The sequence below is a fragment of the Patagioenas fasciata genome, chromosome 21 (genome assembly GCF_037038585.1).
Source record: "Patagioenas fasciata isolate bPatFas1 chromosome 21, bPatFas1.hap1, whole genome shotgun sequence".
In the NCBI taxonomy this organism is placed as follows: domain Eukaryota; kingdom Metazoa; phylum Chordata; class Aves; order Columbiformes; family Columbidae; genus Patagioenas; species Patagioenas fasciata.
Window position 1 is genome coordinate 10,656,699 of NC_092540.1, and position 15,927 is coordinate 10,672,625.

Consider the following 15,927-nt stretch of genomic DNA (forward strand, 5'->3'; position numbering starts at 1 on the left):
CCGACGAGGAGAGGTGCACTGCTGGATCGCATCCTCACTAACAAAGAGGGTCTGGTCGAAGCAGTAAAGGTCGAGGGCTGCCTGGGTTGCAGTGACCATGAGATGGTGGAGTTCAGCATCTCGTGTGGCAGGAACAGAACAGCAAGTAGAATTGCAACCCTGGACTTTAGCAGGGCTAATTTCAGCCTTTTCAAGCAATTGCTGGGGGCAATCCCATGGGCAAGACTGCTTGAAGGAAAAGGGGCCCAAGAGAGCTGGATTGCATTCAGAGATTGCTTCTTCCATGCTCAGGATCAGAGCATCCCCACACGTAGGAAGTCGAGGAAGGGAGCCAGAAGGCCTGCGTGGTTGAATAGGGATCTGTTGGGTATGCTCAAGCAGAAGAGGCGAGTTTACAGGTCATGGAAGCAGGGACTGGCCACTTGGGAGGAATATAAGGCTGCTGTTAGAGGATGCAGGAAGGCAGCTAGGGTAGCCAAGGCCTCCTTAGAATTACAGCTGGCGAGAGGGGTCAAGGACAGCAAGAAGAACTTTTTCAAATACATAGCAGATAAAACTAATACCAGAGGCAATGTAGGCCCACTGATGAATGAGGTGGGTGCCCTGGTGGCAGAAGACACAGAGAAGGCAGAATTGCTGAATGCCGCCTTTGTCTCTGTCTACTCCGCTGGAGGCTGTCCTGGGGAGCCCTGTACCCCTGAGACCCCGGATGAAGCCAGGTTAATGGAGGAGTTTGCTTTAGTCGATGAGGACTGGGTTAGGGAACAATTAAATAGTCTGGACGTCCATAAATCCATGGGCCCAGATGGGATGCATCCGCGGGTGCTGAGGGAGCTGGCTGAAGTCATTGCTAGACCGCTATCCATCATTTTTGCCAAGTCTTGGGAAACGGGAGAGGTGCCCGAGGATTGGAGGAAAGCAAATGTCACTGCAGTCTTCAAAAAGGGCAAGAAGGAGGACCCGGGTAATTATAGAGCGGTCAGCCTCACCTCTGTCCCTGGGAAAGTAATGGAACAGCTTATCCTTGGTGTCATCTCAAGGCACATCAGGGATAAGAGGGTCATTAGGGGCAGTCAGCATGGCTTTACCAAGGGTAAGTCATGCTTGACCAACCTCATAGCCTTTTATGAGAATGTACCAAGGTGGATGGATGATGGCAGAGCGGTGGATGTGGTCTACCTTGACTTCAGTAAAGCCTTTGACACAGTCCCTCACAGCATCCTCACAGCTAAATTGAGGAGGTGTGGTCTCGACAATAGAGTAGTGAGGTGGGTTGCAAACTGGCTTAAAGAGAGAAGCCAGAGAGTGGCGGTCAATGGTGCGGAGTCCAGTTGGAGGCCAGTATCTAGTGCAGTGCCTCAGGGGTCAGTACTGGGGCCAATATTATTCAATATATTCATTAATGATTTAGACGAGGGAATTGAGTGTACTATCAGCAAGTTTGCTGATGACACCAAGCTGGGAGGAGTGGCTGACACTGGAAGCTGTGCCGCCATCCAGAGACCTGGACAGGCTGGAGAGTTGGGCGGGGGATAACCTGATGGAATTTAACAAGGGCAAGTGTAGAGTCCTGCATCTGGGCAGGAACAACCCCAGGTTCCAGTATAGGTTGGGGAATGAGCTGTTAGAGAGCAGTGTAGGGGAAAGGGACCTGGGGGTCCTGGTGGACAACAGGATGACCATGAGCCAGCACTGGGCCCTTGTGGCCAGGAAGGCCAATGGTACCTGGGGTGTATTAGAGGAGGGCTGGTCAGTAGGTCAGAGAGGTCCTCCATCCTCTCTACTCCACCCTGGTGAGACCACACCTGGAATATTGTGTCCAGTTGTGGCCCCTCAGTTCCAGAAGGACAGGGAACTGCTGGAGAGAGTCCAGCATAGGGCAACAAAGATGCTGAAGGGAGTGGAGCATCTCCCTTATGAAGAAAGGCTGAGGGAGCTGGGGCTCTTTAGTTTGGAGAAGAGGAGACTGAGGGGTGACCTTATTAATGTTTATAAATATATAAAGGGTGAGTGGCACGAGGATGGAGCCGGGCTCTTCTCAGTGGCAAACAATGATAGGACAAGGGGCAATGGGATCAAGCTGGAACACAAGAGGTTCCACTTAAATTTGAGAAAGAACTTCTTCTCAGTGAGGGTGACAGAGCACTGGAACAGGCTGCCCAGGGAGGTTATGGAGTCTCCTTCCCTGCAGACATTCAAACCCGCCTGGACATGTTCCTGTGCGACCTCTCCTAGGCGTTCCTGCTCCAGCAGGGGGATTGGACTGGATGATCTTTTGAGGTCCCTTCCAATCCCAAACACACTGTGATACTGTGATACTGTGAATTCCGTGGCAGGTTCACTCTATCGTTCACTGAATGGGGGAAATACGCCAAGCCCAGTGCTGCTGACCTTCTCTGCAGGTGCCTGTACCCGTTCACGGAGCACACGGTCAGGATTCTTCTCTCCCTGATAACCGTTCGCCCTGGAGTCCCTGTTTAAAGCTCCAGTGGCAAACTTCTCTGATTCCACGTGGGCTTTGCTGTGTTGAGCTGTAGACGTTGTTTATTGTCCATAGCCTTGCAGGTGCTGTTTTGCCTGGACGCAAATTCCTTTCTTCTCGGCGAAGTGCAATACGGGCCTTGTCTTGTAAGTGATCAGTGTAGTTTGGAGTTGCTTTTGGTAGATATGAGCAGAACTTCGCAGCCTAAAATTTTAGCAAATCCAGCTTACCAAGTAACAAAAGCAAAGAGTATATTAAAAATCATACCACCTTATGTCCCAAAAGAATTGATTATATTTAGTGTGCATCTACTTAAGGTAAATGATTAATATTAAACTTATCTCTGAGTAGCAAAACCATTGCCACACAGCTCACTTATTTAGCAGGGAGAGCTCACAGTGGGCTCATCCAGGCTGTCGTATTTATGGAGTGAAGTGATAGGCTCGCAGTCACGTTGCGCACAGTAAGAAAAGTGTGTCTGAGACTCATGCGCTCACAAATCACCAGCGCTCATCTGCTCTTCTGCTTCCCCGTGGGTCTCCTTGCAGGAGTTCTTGGCCTGGTTACGGCTCAGCCCCTTCCCTCCTCTGGAGCCTGGACCAAACTGCTCTGGTTTGGCTGGGGGTGACTGGGGGATCGAGTGCATCTGCCACCCCTGGCAGCCCAGAGAGAACGGAGCCAGCCAACGGGATCCTTTCCACAACATCCTCATAGGCACCTGGAGCAAGGAGCGTGGCATTGAGTGTGTCTGTGACACCCCCATCATGCACCAGCTGCTGGGAACATGGAGCGGTGCAGCAGACTGTTCAAGACTCTGCTCAGAGCAATGGGTGCTGGAGCTTTTAGAAACTGGGATGGAAACTCAGCAGCCAGGTGCCCAGGGCTGAGCTGGCCTGTGCCTCCCAAGGGACATCCTGACCCTCCCTGCCCAGGCACAGGGTCACAGTGGGGCCCTTTGTGACGTCACTTGGTGACACCCACTGCCCCGCATGTGCTCAGCGCCGCTGCGGGCCCAGCCCACACTGTCCGACAGGACGGTGACGGGACAGGGTGCGAGCACGGAGCTGGCGAGAGCCCCGAGCGTAGCCCACGTCTCTCAGAGAATCAGAGAATCTTCTTGGTTGGAAGCGACCCTTAAGATCATCGAGCCCAACCACAACCCAGCTCTAGCTGCCCCGGCAGACTCTGCTGCCCCCGGCAGACTTGGAGCAAGAGAAAGATGAAAGAGAAAGAGAAAGATCTCTTCCTCACACGTAGCTCTCCTGCTCGCCTGAGCTGTTTCCCCTCGCTCAGCAGTGCGGTGCCGTTAGTGCGGGAAGCGGCTGTGCTGCCAGCAGAGGGGGTCTGGAGAGGCCTTGAGACTTGGGCCTTGTGGGAAGTGCGGTTGTGATCCGTGCTGAGATGTTCAGAGTGCACAGATACAACCAAATGAGGCACGGACTCTGAACCTGGAAAAAGGAAAAAGGTGGTTAAGTTCTGTGTAAAATATTATGAAGCTCGTTTAGGAAGTTATATTGATAGAGGGAACTAACGTTTTAAGGGTTAAGCAACTACATAGTAAGGGCCTACTAACAAGCTAACATTCTAAGCCACATAATGAATATCTAGTTTAGAGCTGTATGTAACCGATTGTGCTAAAAAGAGCAGGACTTCATCAAATGCCGAGATCGCCACAGCACCAGCTGCAACCTTGAGGAGACGAGATGGCCAGGATTTACAGCAAAAAGTGGGTGACAGTCTGGTCTCAGTCGGTTTGGCCGCTTGGGTTCCAGCCAGTTCCTCATAATGAGCCAAAGGTACAAATCCACTGTGAGGAAGCTGAAGGAGCCTTCATCCAAAGACCCCAAGGACCCCTCCTCAAATTCACCCAGTGCCACTGCGCAGGCGAACAGGGGAGGGCCAGGGAGGGGCTATGGAAATGGTGACCTGAGACTCACTTTATGAACATGTACGGGCGTTCCTGGGGTCATTATGGACATGGAACACCTGGTGGTTCATAGAGCCCCATAAGTGCCGCAACCAGGAGTCCGGGGGGACCCATAGAGCGGACCCAGGCGTCCGGGGGGACCCAGGAGTGCCGCAGGGACCCAGGAGTTCGGGAGGGACCCTGTCTCTATGGTCACTTGTGGGGCACTAGGTCACTTATGAGCCACTTATGAGTCACTTATGGGTCTCTACGGGGCACTAATGGGGAACTTGTGGGTCGCTATGGGGCACTTGGGGGTCACTAACAGGCACTTATGGGGCACTTATGGGTCGCTAAGAGTCACTTATGGGGCTCCATGGAGCACTTGTGGGGCACTATGAGTCATGTAGGGGGCACTGTAGGTTATGGGAGGGGACCCAGGCATCCGGGGGGACACAAATAGGGGACCCAGGCGTCCGGGACGGACCCAGGAGTACCCCAAGGGACTCAGGAGTTCAGGGAGGCACTCCTGGGTCCCTTGGGGCACTCCTGGGTCCCTTCCGGACCCCCGGATCCCTGTACGGGTCCCGGATTTGATTCCCCCCTGGACGCCTGGGTCCCCTATTTGGGTCCCTCCCGGACGCCTGGGTCCTTTCTTTGGGTCCCTTCCCTGATCTCCCAGGACTCAGGGAGGGACCCAGGAGTGCCCCAAGGGACCCAGGAGTTCGGGATGGACCCAGTCTCTATGCATCACTTATGGGGCACTAGAGGTCACTTATGTGGCTCTATGGGGCACTTATGGGGCTCCATGAGTCACTTGTGGGGCACTATGGGGCACTGGGGAGACGCTATGGGGCACTTGTGGATCTATATGAGTTGCTTATGGGGCTCCATGAGTCACTTGTGGGTCAGTATAGGCCTCTTTTGGGGTTATATGGGTCACTTATGGGGCTCTGTGAGTTATTTATGGGGCACTATGGGTCACTTATGGGGCTCTATGGGGCAGTTATGGGGCTCCATGAGTCACTCGTGGGGCGCTATGGGGCACTGGGGAGACGCTATGGGGCACTTATGGGTCTCTGTGAGTCACTTATGGGGCTCTATGGGGCACGTATGGGGAACTTGTGGGTCGCTATGGGGCACGTGGGGGGTCACTAAAAGGCACTTATGGGGCACTATAGGTTACTTATGAGGCTCCATGGGGCACTTGGGGGTCACTAACAGGCACTTAGGGGGCACTTGTGGGTCGCTAAGAGTCACTTATGGGGCTCATGAGTCATTTGTGGGGCACTTACGGGGCTCTATGGGGCAGTAATGGGGCTCCATGGGTCACTTGTGGGGCCCTATGGGGCAGTGCGGAGACGCTATGGGGCACTTATGGGTCTCTGTGAGGCACTGATGGGGCCCTATGGGTCACCTATGGGACACTATGGGTCACCTATGGGGCTCTATGGGGCACTGATGGGGCTCTATGGGTCACTTATGGGGCACTATGGGTCACTTATGGGGGTCTATGGGGCACTCTATGTCTCCCCCAACCCACTGGAGAACCCCAACACCCTTCTGTTCATCCACACGCACGACTCCTCGGTCCCTCCCGAACTCCTGGGTCCCTTGGGGCACTCCTGGGTCCCTTGGGGAACTCCTGGGTCCCTGCCCGGACTCCTGGGTCCCTTGGGGAACTCTTGGGTCCCTCCCAAACTCCTGGGTCCCTTGCGGCACTCCTGGGTCCCTCCCGAACTCCTGGGTCCCTCGGGGCACTCCTGAGTCCCTCCTGAACTCCTGAGTCCCATGGGGCACCCCTGGGTCCATTCCGAAATCCTGGGTCTCTTGGGGCACTCCTGGGTCCCTTCCAAACTCCTGGGTCCCTCCCCAAACTCCTGGGTCCCTCCCCGAACTCCTGGGTCTCTTGGGGCACTCCTGAGTCCCTCCCTGAGTCCTGGGTCCCTTGGGGAACTCCTGGGTCCCTCCCGAACTCCTGGGTCCCTTGCGGAACTCCTGGGTCCCTCCCTGAGTCCTGGGTCCCTTGGGGAACTCCTGGGTCCCTTGGGGAACTCCTGGGTCCCTCCCGAACTCCTGGGTCCCTTGCGGAACTCCTGGGTCCCTCCCGAACTCCTGGGTCCCTCCCGAACCTCTGGATCTTTTGGGGTTCTCCTGGGTCGTTCCCTCAGTCCTGGGTCCCTTGGGGCACTCCTGGGTCCCTCCTGAACTCCTGGGTCCCTTGGGGAACTCCTGGGTCCCTCCCGAACTCCTGGCTCCCTTGGGGCACTCCTGGGTCCCTCCCGAACTCCGGGACAACCCCCCAAACAATCAATTATTGGGGTCACTGTCGCTTTAAGAGCCGGGAGGGGGCGGGGCCTCGCGGAGGGGGCGGAGTCACGCTCTTTATCGTTCAGCCAATCAGCGGCCGGGGGGCGGGGCGCCCTCAGGCCACGCCCCGGACGCCTGGGTGCTCTCTGGGGGGTCGATGGGTTAATTACCCCCACCCCACCAATTAGCGGCTCCCGCTCTTTAGGAATTGAGTTTATTGGTTACTACGTTAATTAAGCGTTGGCCCTTAACGAGCCACGGGGTTCATTAATGAGCAGATTCCCCCACTCATTAATTCAGCCCTTAACGAGCGGCTTTTCTCTAGGTGTTCATTAATTGGGTTCCTTAACGAGCTGCTTCTCCAGATGTTCATTAATTGCTTTCCGACCTCATTAACCTCAATCCAGCTCCTCAATCAGCCCCATCCCCTCATTAGCGCTAATTAGCTCCTTAACGACCTCCAGCTCCGTGACGGCCAAGATGGCGCCGTTGTCCCAGCCTCCTCTTCGGCGCCGTTCGGAAGCGCTCGGGTGTCCTCGCACGCTCTTCGGCGCCGTTCGGAAGCGCTCGGGTGTCCCCGCCTCTTCTTCGGCGCCGTTCGGAAGCGCTCGGGTGTCCCCGCCTCCTCTTTGGCGCCGTTCGGAACCGCTCGGGTGTCCCCACCTCCTCTTCGGTGCCGTTCGGAACCGCTCGGGTGTCCTTGCACGCTCCTCGGCGCCGTTCGGAAGCGCTCGGCTCTCCCCGCCTCCTCTTCGGCTCGCCCCGGCAACGCTCGGGTGGTGCCGCCCCTGCTCGTTGCCCTTCGGCTCTTTCCGCCGCCTTCGGCTCTTTCCGTACGCGCTTCGTCTCTCTTCGCCCTGCGCCTTCGGCTCTTTCCGTTCTTGCTTCGGCTCTTTCCGTCCTTGCTTCGGCTCTTTCCGTCCCCGCTTCGTCTCTCTCCGCCCTGCACCTTCGGTTCTTTCCGTCTCCTCTTCGTCTCTCTCCGCCTTGCTCCTTCGGCTCTTTCCGTCCCCTCTTCGGCTCTTTCCGCCTCCTCTTCGTCTCTCTCCGCCCTGCACCTTCGGCTCTTTCCGTAACCGCTTCGGCTCTTTCCGGCCTCGCCGCCTTCGTCTCTTTCCGTCCCCGCTTCATCTCTCTCCGCCCTGCGCCTTCGGCTTCGGCTCTTTCCGTCCTTACTTCGGCTCTTTCCGTCCCCGCTTCGTCTCTCTCCGCCCTGCGCCTTTGGCTTCGGCTCTTTCCGTCCTTACTTCGGCTCTTTCCGTCCCCGCTTCGCTGTCCCCAAGCCCATGGCCAGTTCCCTGGGGGGATCTCTAGGGTGTCTATGGGGCAGCCTGGGGGTTTTGGGGTGCTAACGTGCTGCAGCCGCGCTCTTGGTGTTTCCTGCAGGGGTGGGGATGGGTTTTGTCCGAGCGCCGGATCCCAAAAGCCGGGGTGCGGGAACCCCAGTGATAGTAATCGACCTTACAAAATGATTTTTTTTCCATGGAACAGGACAGGATGGGTCTTCCCTGAATATCGCTGGATCTGTTACAGTTGAATTAATATTAGGATAGCAACCAACCCTGTAGCCATAGAACTCTTGTAATCAGTAACCAAACTCTGTTTTTAAAGCTGACATAGATTTATGGTATATTCTTATAAGGCAGGTAACTGTAGCCGAGCCTTATTCTTCAGGTGGACATAGATTTACGATATATTCTTTTAAAATTGGTACCGTAGAAAATAACTGATAATTATAGCATCTTTTAGATAGAAAGTTTGTGTTATTATAGGTGTGGCTTTGCTAATGGTTGTCAGGGGTGTAATGAATATGTATGTGACCAACTTGTATAATAAGGTATGGTCTGAATCAGCTGTTTGAAACCAGCTTTGGGTGCGAACCCCTGGTTTCCCAGCGCTGAAATAAAGCACCACATAGAACTACGTCCGTGGTTATGTGTCCTGATTGCTGACATTTTGGCGACCCAGATGGGACCTCGTGAGCATTGCTGAGACGGATCGCGTCTCGATCCTGCTCTGGCTAGCACCGAGGTATTCTTGGGGAGTGCATGGGACGCGACCGGCTCTCCGCTGCTCACGACGGACCTCTGATTGGTAAGAAGGTGCTTTATCTGTTGTTTTACCTGGATTATTGGGTACCCATCTGGTCTGGTTCTGTTCTGGTCCTGTAGCCTGCTGGTCAGGCATTTGGTAGCCTGCCGGTCAGACGCGGCGAAAGCCACGCTCGGTTGGGCAGGGAGCTCCCGGGGTATTGCCCAGGCCGCCGTCCGTTAGACCGAGGGAAACCTCTGCAGGTTCGGCATCTGGTTCTGGTTCTGGTTATTTACGCCGCAGGCTCGGCACCTGGTTTGGTCTGGTTATTTGCGCTCACCTGATCTGGTTATCTGTGCTGTTCAGGACCTGGTCTACAGTTTTAGCAATTTGATCTGTATTTGCTGTTGAAACTGGTGGTTTGATCCGTCTTTACTGCTGTTCTGGTAAAGTTATCTGTGTGTTACCTTTCTGTGTTAATCGTCTGTGTGTTACCCTTTTGTGTTGATATGAGCGATACAAAGATGTCACCATTGGACTGTTTGTTGAAACATTGGAAGGAGGGTGGATTTGGACAATCAATGAGTAAAAAGAAATTAATTGAATATTGTACTCACTGCTGGCCTGAGTATGACTTGCCTAATAACGTACGGTGGCCACCAGAGGGTACTTTAGAACCTGGAACTATTAGTGAATTCATGAGGTTTTGTCAAAGGGAAGGTAAATGGGATGAGGTACAGTATGTGGATCTCTTTTTCTATCTTGTACAAAAACAGGACTGGAGGAAGGAATGTGGGTTAATGTTAGTGCGGAGGAGCGGTACTAATGATAAATGTATGGGCTGTACGGCAGAACAGAAATGCATGACGTGTTTGGCTGTAGAGAACAGTAGCGGTAACGCTTTAAAATTAGATCTGCCGGGTCTCGATGTTGCGCCTTCAGAAACTGAACCTTCTGCACCTAAACCCCTTAAACCCTCGGCACCTGTGCGTCTTACTGAAAGTGATATTGATCCCAGTGGGGATGTGGGGGCAGCAACTGGTGTAAAAGGAGTAACAACCACACCAATATCCCACAGAACTAGGAACAGAGGAAAGGAAGCCCAAAAGGGGGGTGGACTGCCAAATGTAATAGCACCCCTGCGACAAGCGGTAGGAGTGGGGGGAGAGCCGGTTTATGTAAAAGTCCCGTTTTCGCCAGGAGATTTAGTGATCTGGAAACAATCAGCTGGTCCTTACCGGGAAAACCCGGACAAGGTTGCAAGGGTAATTAAAATGATAATTAAAACGCAGAATCCTGATTGGGATGATTTGCAAATGATTCTTGACACTTCGATGTATTCTACAGAAAAGGATATGGTTATACGGGTAGCAAGAGATAGAGTAAGGGAGGATATTCGGAATGGAACAGTGGGCGGTAATGTTGATGAAAATTTCCCAAAAGAGGATCCCCGATGGGATTATAATACTGGGGGTGGTCAGCTTCGCCTCCGGAGGTATCAGGACTGGTTATTGATCGGTGTTCAGACTGCTATGCCGAAACAAATGAATTGGTCAAAATTGTATAATGTGAGGCAGGAAAAGAACGAATCCCCTTCAACCTTTTTAGAAAGGTTAAAAGAAACTGCAAAGAAGTATACGGATTTAGATATTGAAACGGACCAAGCAAGGGTTCAGTTGGCTTTAGTCTTTTTGGGACAGTCTCAGGATGACATTCGGAAGAAATTACAGAAACTGGAGGGGGCACAACTACGAGATCTGGATGTTATGTTAGAAACAGCCTGGAAAGTTTATAATAATAGAGAAAAGGAACAGTCGAGGCGTTCTCAGCAAGACTTGTTGGCCCTGCTCCAAGGGCAAGGCAGGGGAATAGGAATGGAAGCCCGCAGCAGGGGAACCAGAGGCGGCCGAGGGCGCGGTTTTCGGAATGTTCAGGGAACTCCTTTAAGATCTGTTGTAAAGCTTGGTATAAATCAATGTGCTTATTGTAAGGAGGAAGGACACTGGAAAAATGAATGCCCGAACCGTCCGGGCTCCACGAGTCAGGTACCAAGTGCAGCAGGGAATGCAATACAAACTATGGTGTTGGGGGAGTATAATAATAATAACAGCTGCTCTGCCCACATCCAAACCCTGTCCTTTCCTCACAGAAAACAAAGAGGATGGACAGGCACAACCTGCCCTGGGTAAACCCCGTCACCTTCTCTTCCAGACACCCAGAAATGGGGTCCCAGCGGACATGTTCTGGGGCACAGCCCTTAGTTCCCCTGCTCACCCATTGGCCATTTTGAAAAGTGCACACACTGTGTGAGAGCTGCCAGTGGTCAGGGAGTCCCCCCAGTCTCCATGAGCTTTCCAAGATGGTGGAGAGTGGCCTCCCTGTGACACCGTCCTGCTGTCTCAGCTCCTGGGATGCTGCCCCTGCTGTCCCATAGGCTGGAAAGTTAGATCCAGTGGCCCGTGACTTGATCCCATCCACTGCTGGTTGTTCTGCCTCCAGTCACAGAGGCCTGGTAGACCTTGCTGGTGAAGCGGAAGAACAAGAGGACACAGGGATTCTTCCCTCCTACTCTTCTTATATTCATCAGTGGCCACACAGTGTCTTTGTTTCTCCTTTAACTGTTCCTGCAGTAGTAGCAGCTCATTATGGGCCCTTGAATTGCCTTAGAGGTCCAGACTGAGTTCTGATCTGGGCTGTTCTGTGCTTGGAGGCTGCTGTCCTTGCAGACCAGATGAACTCACTTCTGCCACCCTGCCTGGCAGTTCATTCCACCCGTGTCACAGCTCTGTCTGCAGCACTGACAGCTCCAGCTCCCCAGTCAGGTCCCTGGCTGAGGCCATTGCCTCACATCTGGGCTGAACCACCCCAGCTGTGGCACCAGCCCAGCCCTGACCTGCCACAGGAAACCTGGTACCAAGTGTCCAAGAGCCCATGTGTGCAAAGGCTTTGCCTCAGAGCACAGACATGACATGGCCAAAGATTGATGAATGTCTCTCTAGACCTAGGAGTATAAAACCAGAATATAATGCTTAAACTCATTCAAATGAAGAAATTCCCATCCACAGTTTACAGAAATTTGATAATTTGCTGTAACATTCCTTGTGTCCTGCCTAATGATGGGACAAAAAAACATGATTCTCATACTGATTTATTTTTTAATACAGAGAACACAATGTTGGCAAGAAGTGTCTGTTCAGAGGAGAGAGAATCACTGATCACTTGAGGCTGTTTGAAAGGATGTGCCTCTTGAGCCCCAGGGGTACGTGGAGGGAGCCCAGAGGGGACAGAGAAAGGGACATCATGGGCTGCTCCTGTGCTGCTGAGCTGGGCTGGGCTCCTGGGACAGAGGGAGCTCCTGGCAAGCGGCAGCGCTGCAGAGAGACAGCTCTGCCCAGGAGCAGCTCCTCTGCACACGCAGCAGGGCTGAGGGCTCTGCCTGCAGCACCGAGGGCACAGGAGCCAGGCAGAGAGAGGGGAAAGGCAATGTAGGTGGTTTGTTGCTGAGGGCTCACTGAGAGACAAATCTTCACAGTCCTAACACGGTAAGTCTCTGTGCATCATGCATTTCCTGGAGGGATCTCCTAAAGCTGGTACATGACTCAGTTTGCAGGATCTGTCAGGTCTCTCTCACAGTATCTCTGTTGTAGAGAAGAACACACTCTAGAGCAGGGCTTCCCTGCGACACTGTCAGTGGGGAAGGGCATCATGGCACCTTCTGCTGATGGATACTGCAGGGGGAGCTCCCAGGGGTGCCCAGGGCTGTGCTACAGAGCAGGGTCCCTGCACCCCAGGGCTGTGCCGGGGCAGGGACTCTGCCGCCTGCCAGGGTCAGCGCTCAGCCTGCCCAGGGTGATCCCAACAACACTGAGAGGAGAAGCTGTCGCATGAAGGAGCAAACCCTATAGGGCAGGAAATGTGTTTCTGCTGTGGAGAGGGTGCTGTGTGGGTTAGCACTGCTCACAGCTCCAGATCACCCCCAGCATTTTTCCAAGAGGATGCCTCAAGGACAAGATCAGTGCAAGGATTACCACACAGATAAGGAGCTTTCCTGAGCCTGTCTTTTCAGTTTCCTCTCCCAAGGGGTGGGGGTGCAGGAAAAGATAAAATGAAAATGAGCTCTAATGCTTAAACAAGTCACTGAGACTCCTGAACTGCAGCTCTGAGTGATCAGCACATCTGCCAGAAGGCTCATACCATCCCTTCACCACCCCTCTGCCTGTGCACAGCACCTGCATCGCCTTTGCTGGACCCCTCAGCCTAGTCTGACCTGTCCTGTTTTCCAGCCTACAAACAGGAAGATGCCCCCAGGCAGTGCCCTGTGAACAGGCAGGATCTGTAGGGCCAGGGGGAGGGCACAGAGGGTGGGATGGGGTTTGTGAGCACTGACAGGGAAGAGACATGGACAGGGAAACACCTCCCAGGGGGAGAATCTCCAGGCAGCAGGGAAATGATCAGAAATGAGAGGAAACTAAACCTGGCATTGTTATGGGAGGGAGAACAGAGAAAAGTCCCTGTGATCCCCTGCAGTGCAGATCCCTCTGTGAGCAGCCCCCTGGCCTCCTGTCCCACCCAGCAAAGCCTCTGCCCTCAGGGCCGGGGGCTCCAAGGCATGGAGCAGCTCCTGTGCAGCCAGAGCTCCAGTTCCTCTGCAGAGCACAGGGGCTGAGAGCAGCTGCCCGGCAATGTTGGTGTCTGGGAGGTGGCTGCACAGCTGGGGAAGGGTGACGCTGTCTGAGTGCCCGGCTGCCTCTGCCCTGGCCTCTCTCACACCCACCCTCACCGCATTGTCCTTCTTGCTCCCCTGCTCTGGGTCACTGCTGTTGGGATCTTGTTCTTGCTGTCAGGCTCTCTGGGGATGGCAGTTTCAGCTGCAGAGTCACAGCCTGATCTTGTGGGTCCTTTCCTGCAGGTGTGTCCATGGGAACACGTGTCCCAGCTTTGCTCTGACCTGTGGAGTGTGGGCAATGCAGTCTGTGGGTCTGGGGACTGATCCATGTGTGTCTTGGGCTAAACGTGGGGTGCTGAGACCTTGGGAAAGGTTGGACATGTTGTTCTCTGTGGTGGATCCCTCTGCTCTCAGCAGTGCCTGGTGGCTTTTCAGGGTAACATGGGAGTGTGATCAGCCTCTGCCTCAGAAAAGTGCCAGCCCAGGGCAGCTGGAGCAGGACAGAGGGACAGAGCAGCTGCCCTCACTCTGCACTGACCCACAGGCATCCTCTGGTCTCACAGGACTCGCTCTGTTCTCCCTGAGTGCAGGAGAAATGCTGAGGGCTTCTGACACCCAACAACACTCCCCAGGGTGGGAGGGCAGAAGCAGATGTAGAAACACCAGACCTCTCCAACTCAGTTTCTCAGGCCTGGGGGTACAGATGCTGACAGTCCCTTCTGCACCAGGGGCGGTTCCAGCTGACAAAGCCGAACCCCAGGACTGGCCCCTGCCCACCCAATCACACAGGGTCAGGCTGACTGCTCAAGAGCCCCTGGGCAGAGACCCTGCTCTTCATTGCACACTCACCAAGCACACACGAGGCCTCCAGCCAGGACGTTCTCCTGGAAAAAGAAAAAAATGGGTCTCTTTGTGGGAGGGTCTGTGAGAAATGGCTTTGGCTTTTTCCCAGAGAAGTCTCATCAAAACCGTCACTGTCTTTTCCTCCTTGCACAGGTCCTCATGCCTACAGGCAGCAAATGTCCAACAGCAGCTCTATCACCCAGTTCCTCCTCCTGGCGTTCACAGACACGCGGGAGCTGCAGCTCTTGCACTTCTGGTTCTTCCTGGGCATCTACCTGGCTGCCCTGCTGGGCAACGGCCTCATCATCACCACCATAGCCTGGGACCAGCACCTCCACACCCCCATGTATTTCTTCCTGCTCAACCTCGCCCTCCTCGACCTGGGCTGCATCACCACCATCGTCCCCAAGTCCATGGCCAATTCTCTGTGGGATACCAGGGTCATTTCCTATGCAGGATGTGCTGCACAGCTCTTTCTGTGTTTCTTTTTCATTTCAGCAGAATTTTTTCTTCTCACCATCATGTCCTACAACCGCTACGTTGCCATCTGCAAACCCCTGCACTACGGGACCCTCCTGGGCAGCAGAGCTTGTGTCCACATGGCAGCAGCTGCCTGGGCCACTGGGTTTCTCACTGCTCTGCTGCACACGGCCAATACATTTTCACTGCCACTGTGCAAGGGCAATGCCCTGGGCCACTTCTTCTGTGAAATCCCCCAGATCCTCAAGCTCTCCTGCTCGGGCACCTACCTCAGGGAACTTGGGCTTCTTGTGGTCAGTGTCTGGTTAGGATTTGTGTGTTTTGTGTTCATCGTGGCGTCCTATGTGCAGATCTTCAGGGCCGTGCTGAGGATCCCCTCTGAGCAGGGACGGCACAAAGTCTTTTCCACCTGCCTCCCTCACCTTGCCGTGGTCTCCCTGTTTCTCAGCACTGCCATGTTTGCCTACCTGAAGCCCCCCTCCATCTCCTCCCCCATCCTGGACCTGTTGGTCTCTGTTCTGTACTCGGTGGCACCTCCAACATTGAATCTCCTCATCTACAGCATGAGGAACCAGGAGCTCAAGGATGCCCTGTGGAAACTGATGGAGGGATGCATTTCAAAAATAATAAAGTGTTCAGCATCTTCTCTTTAATGGATAACAGTTTTAATGGAACTTATTAGAGGCCCAGACCTGTGTGTGTGTGTGGTGGTGGTGTTTATTTTTTAATAAATCATGATATTTTAGTCATCTCCTTTCTAACTCACTGTCTTCTTTTCCTTTTAAACCCACTGGCTGTATAAATATGGAGCCATGCTCTCTGTGTATTTAAACAAAATAAAAGGCTCTGCAGTGATGTTTTTCACTGATATTCTTCCTCCAAGGCTTTTCTGGAGGTTCAGGGAGAGTTATTGTGTGTGGGAGAAGGGCGAAAAATGTCCAGCATGGCAGCCCTGCCAGGGAGCACCAGTGCTTGTTCTTCCAGAGCTGTTCTGGTTCCACTCCCCCACTCTCCTTCTCATCCCTTGTGTCGGTGCAAGGCCTGAGTGCTCTGGCAGCTTGGTCCCCGTCCTGCTGTGTGTCAGCGCTGTGAGCGCAGGCAGGGACAGGCAATGGGCACTGCTGTGACAGAGCTGGCCTTTCTAAAAGTACTTCTATAAAGAACCGAAAATGCTCTTACAAGCCAAGGCTCTGTGCATCATTTTCCTAA

General features: G+C 53.8%; 2 protein-coding genes across 2 annotated transcripts in view; one reads left to right on the plus strand and one right to left on the minus strand.

The window, feature by feature from the left end:
* Positions 1–1,355: 1,355 nt before the first annotated feature.
* Positions 1,356–7,986, minus strand: LOC139829571 (uncharacterized). Its single transcript, XM_071817748.1, has 3 exons — positions 7,967–7,986; positions 7,157–7,823; positions 1,356–3,930 (listed from the first exon to the last, which is right to left on the minus strand). Exons 1-3 carry the CDS (start codon positions 7,984–7,986, stop codon positions 3,772–3,774), a joined length of 846 nt encoding a protein of 281 aa, XP_071673849.1. The 3' UTR covers positions 1,356–3,771.
* Positions 7,987–9,359: 1,373 nt separating this feature from the next.
* Positions 9,360–15,927, plus strand: part of LOC139825463 (dynein axonemal heavy chain 9-like) — a 56,734-nt gene continuing 50,166 nt past the window's right edge. Inside the window, exon 1 of the mRNA XM_071817749.1 lies at positions 9,360–9,395. Coding sequence (XP_071673850.1) covers positions 9,360–9,395 — 36 coding nt within the window. The remainder of the gene's footprint in view (positions 9,396–15,927) is intronic.

What these genes read in the sequence shown, in the direction of transcription:
- LOC139829571 (XM_071817748.1), bottom strand. Translation starts at nt 7,986, where the DNA reads ATGGGCTTGGGGACAGCGAA. An exon ending in ATGGGCTTGGGGACAGCGAA is followed by an intron (nt 7,824 to 7,966) that starts GCGGGGACGGAA and finishes AGAGAGATGAAG; the next exon opens with CGGGGACGGAAAGAGACGAA. An exon ending in TGGCCGTCACGGAGCTGGAG is followed by an intron (nt 3,931 to 7,156) that starts GTCGTTAAGGAG and finishes TCCTTTTTCCAG; the next exon opens with GTTCAGAGTCCGTGCCTCAT.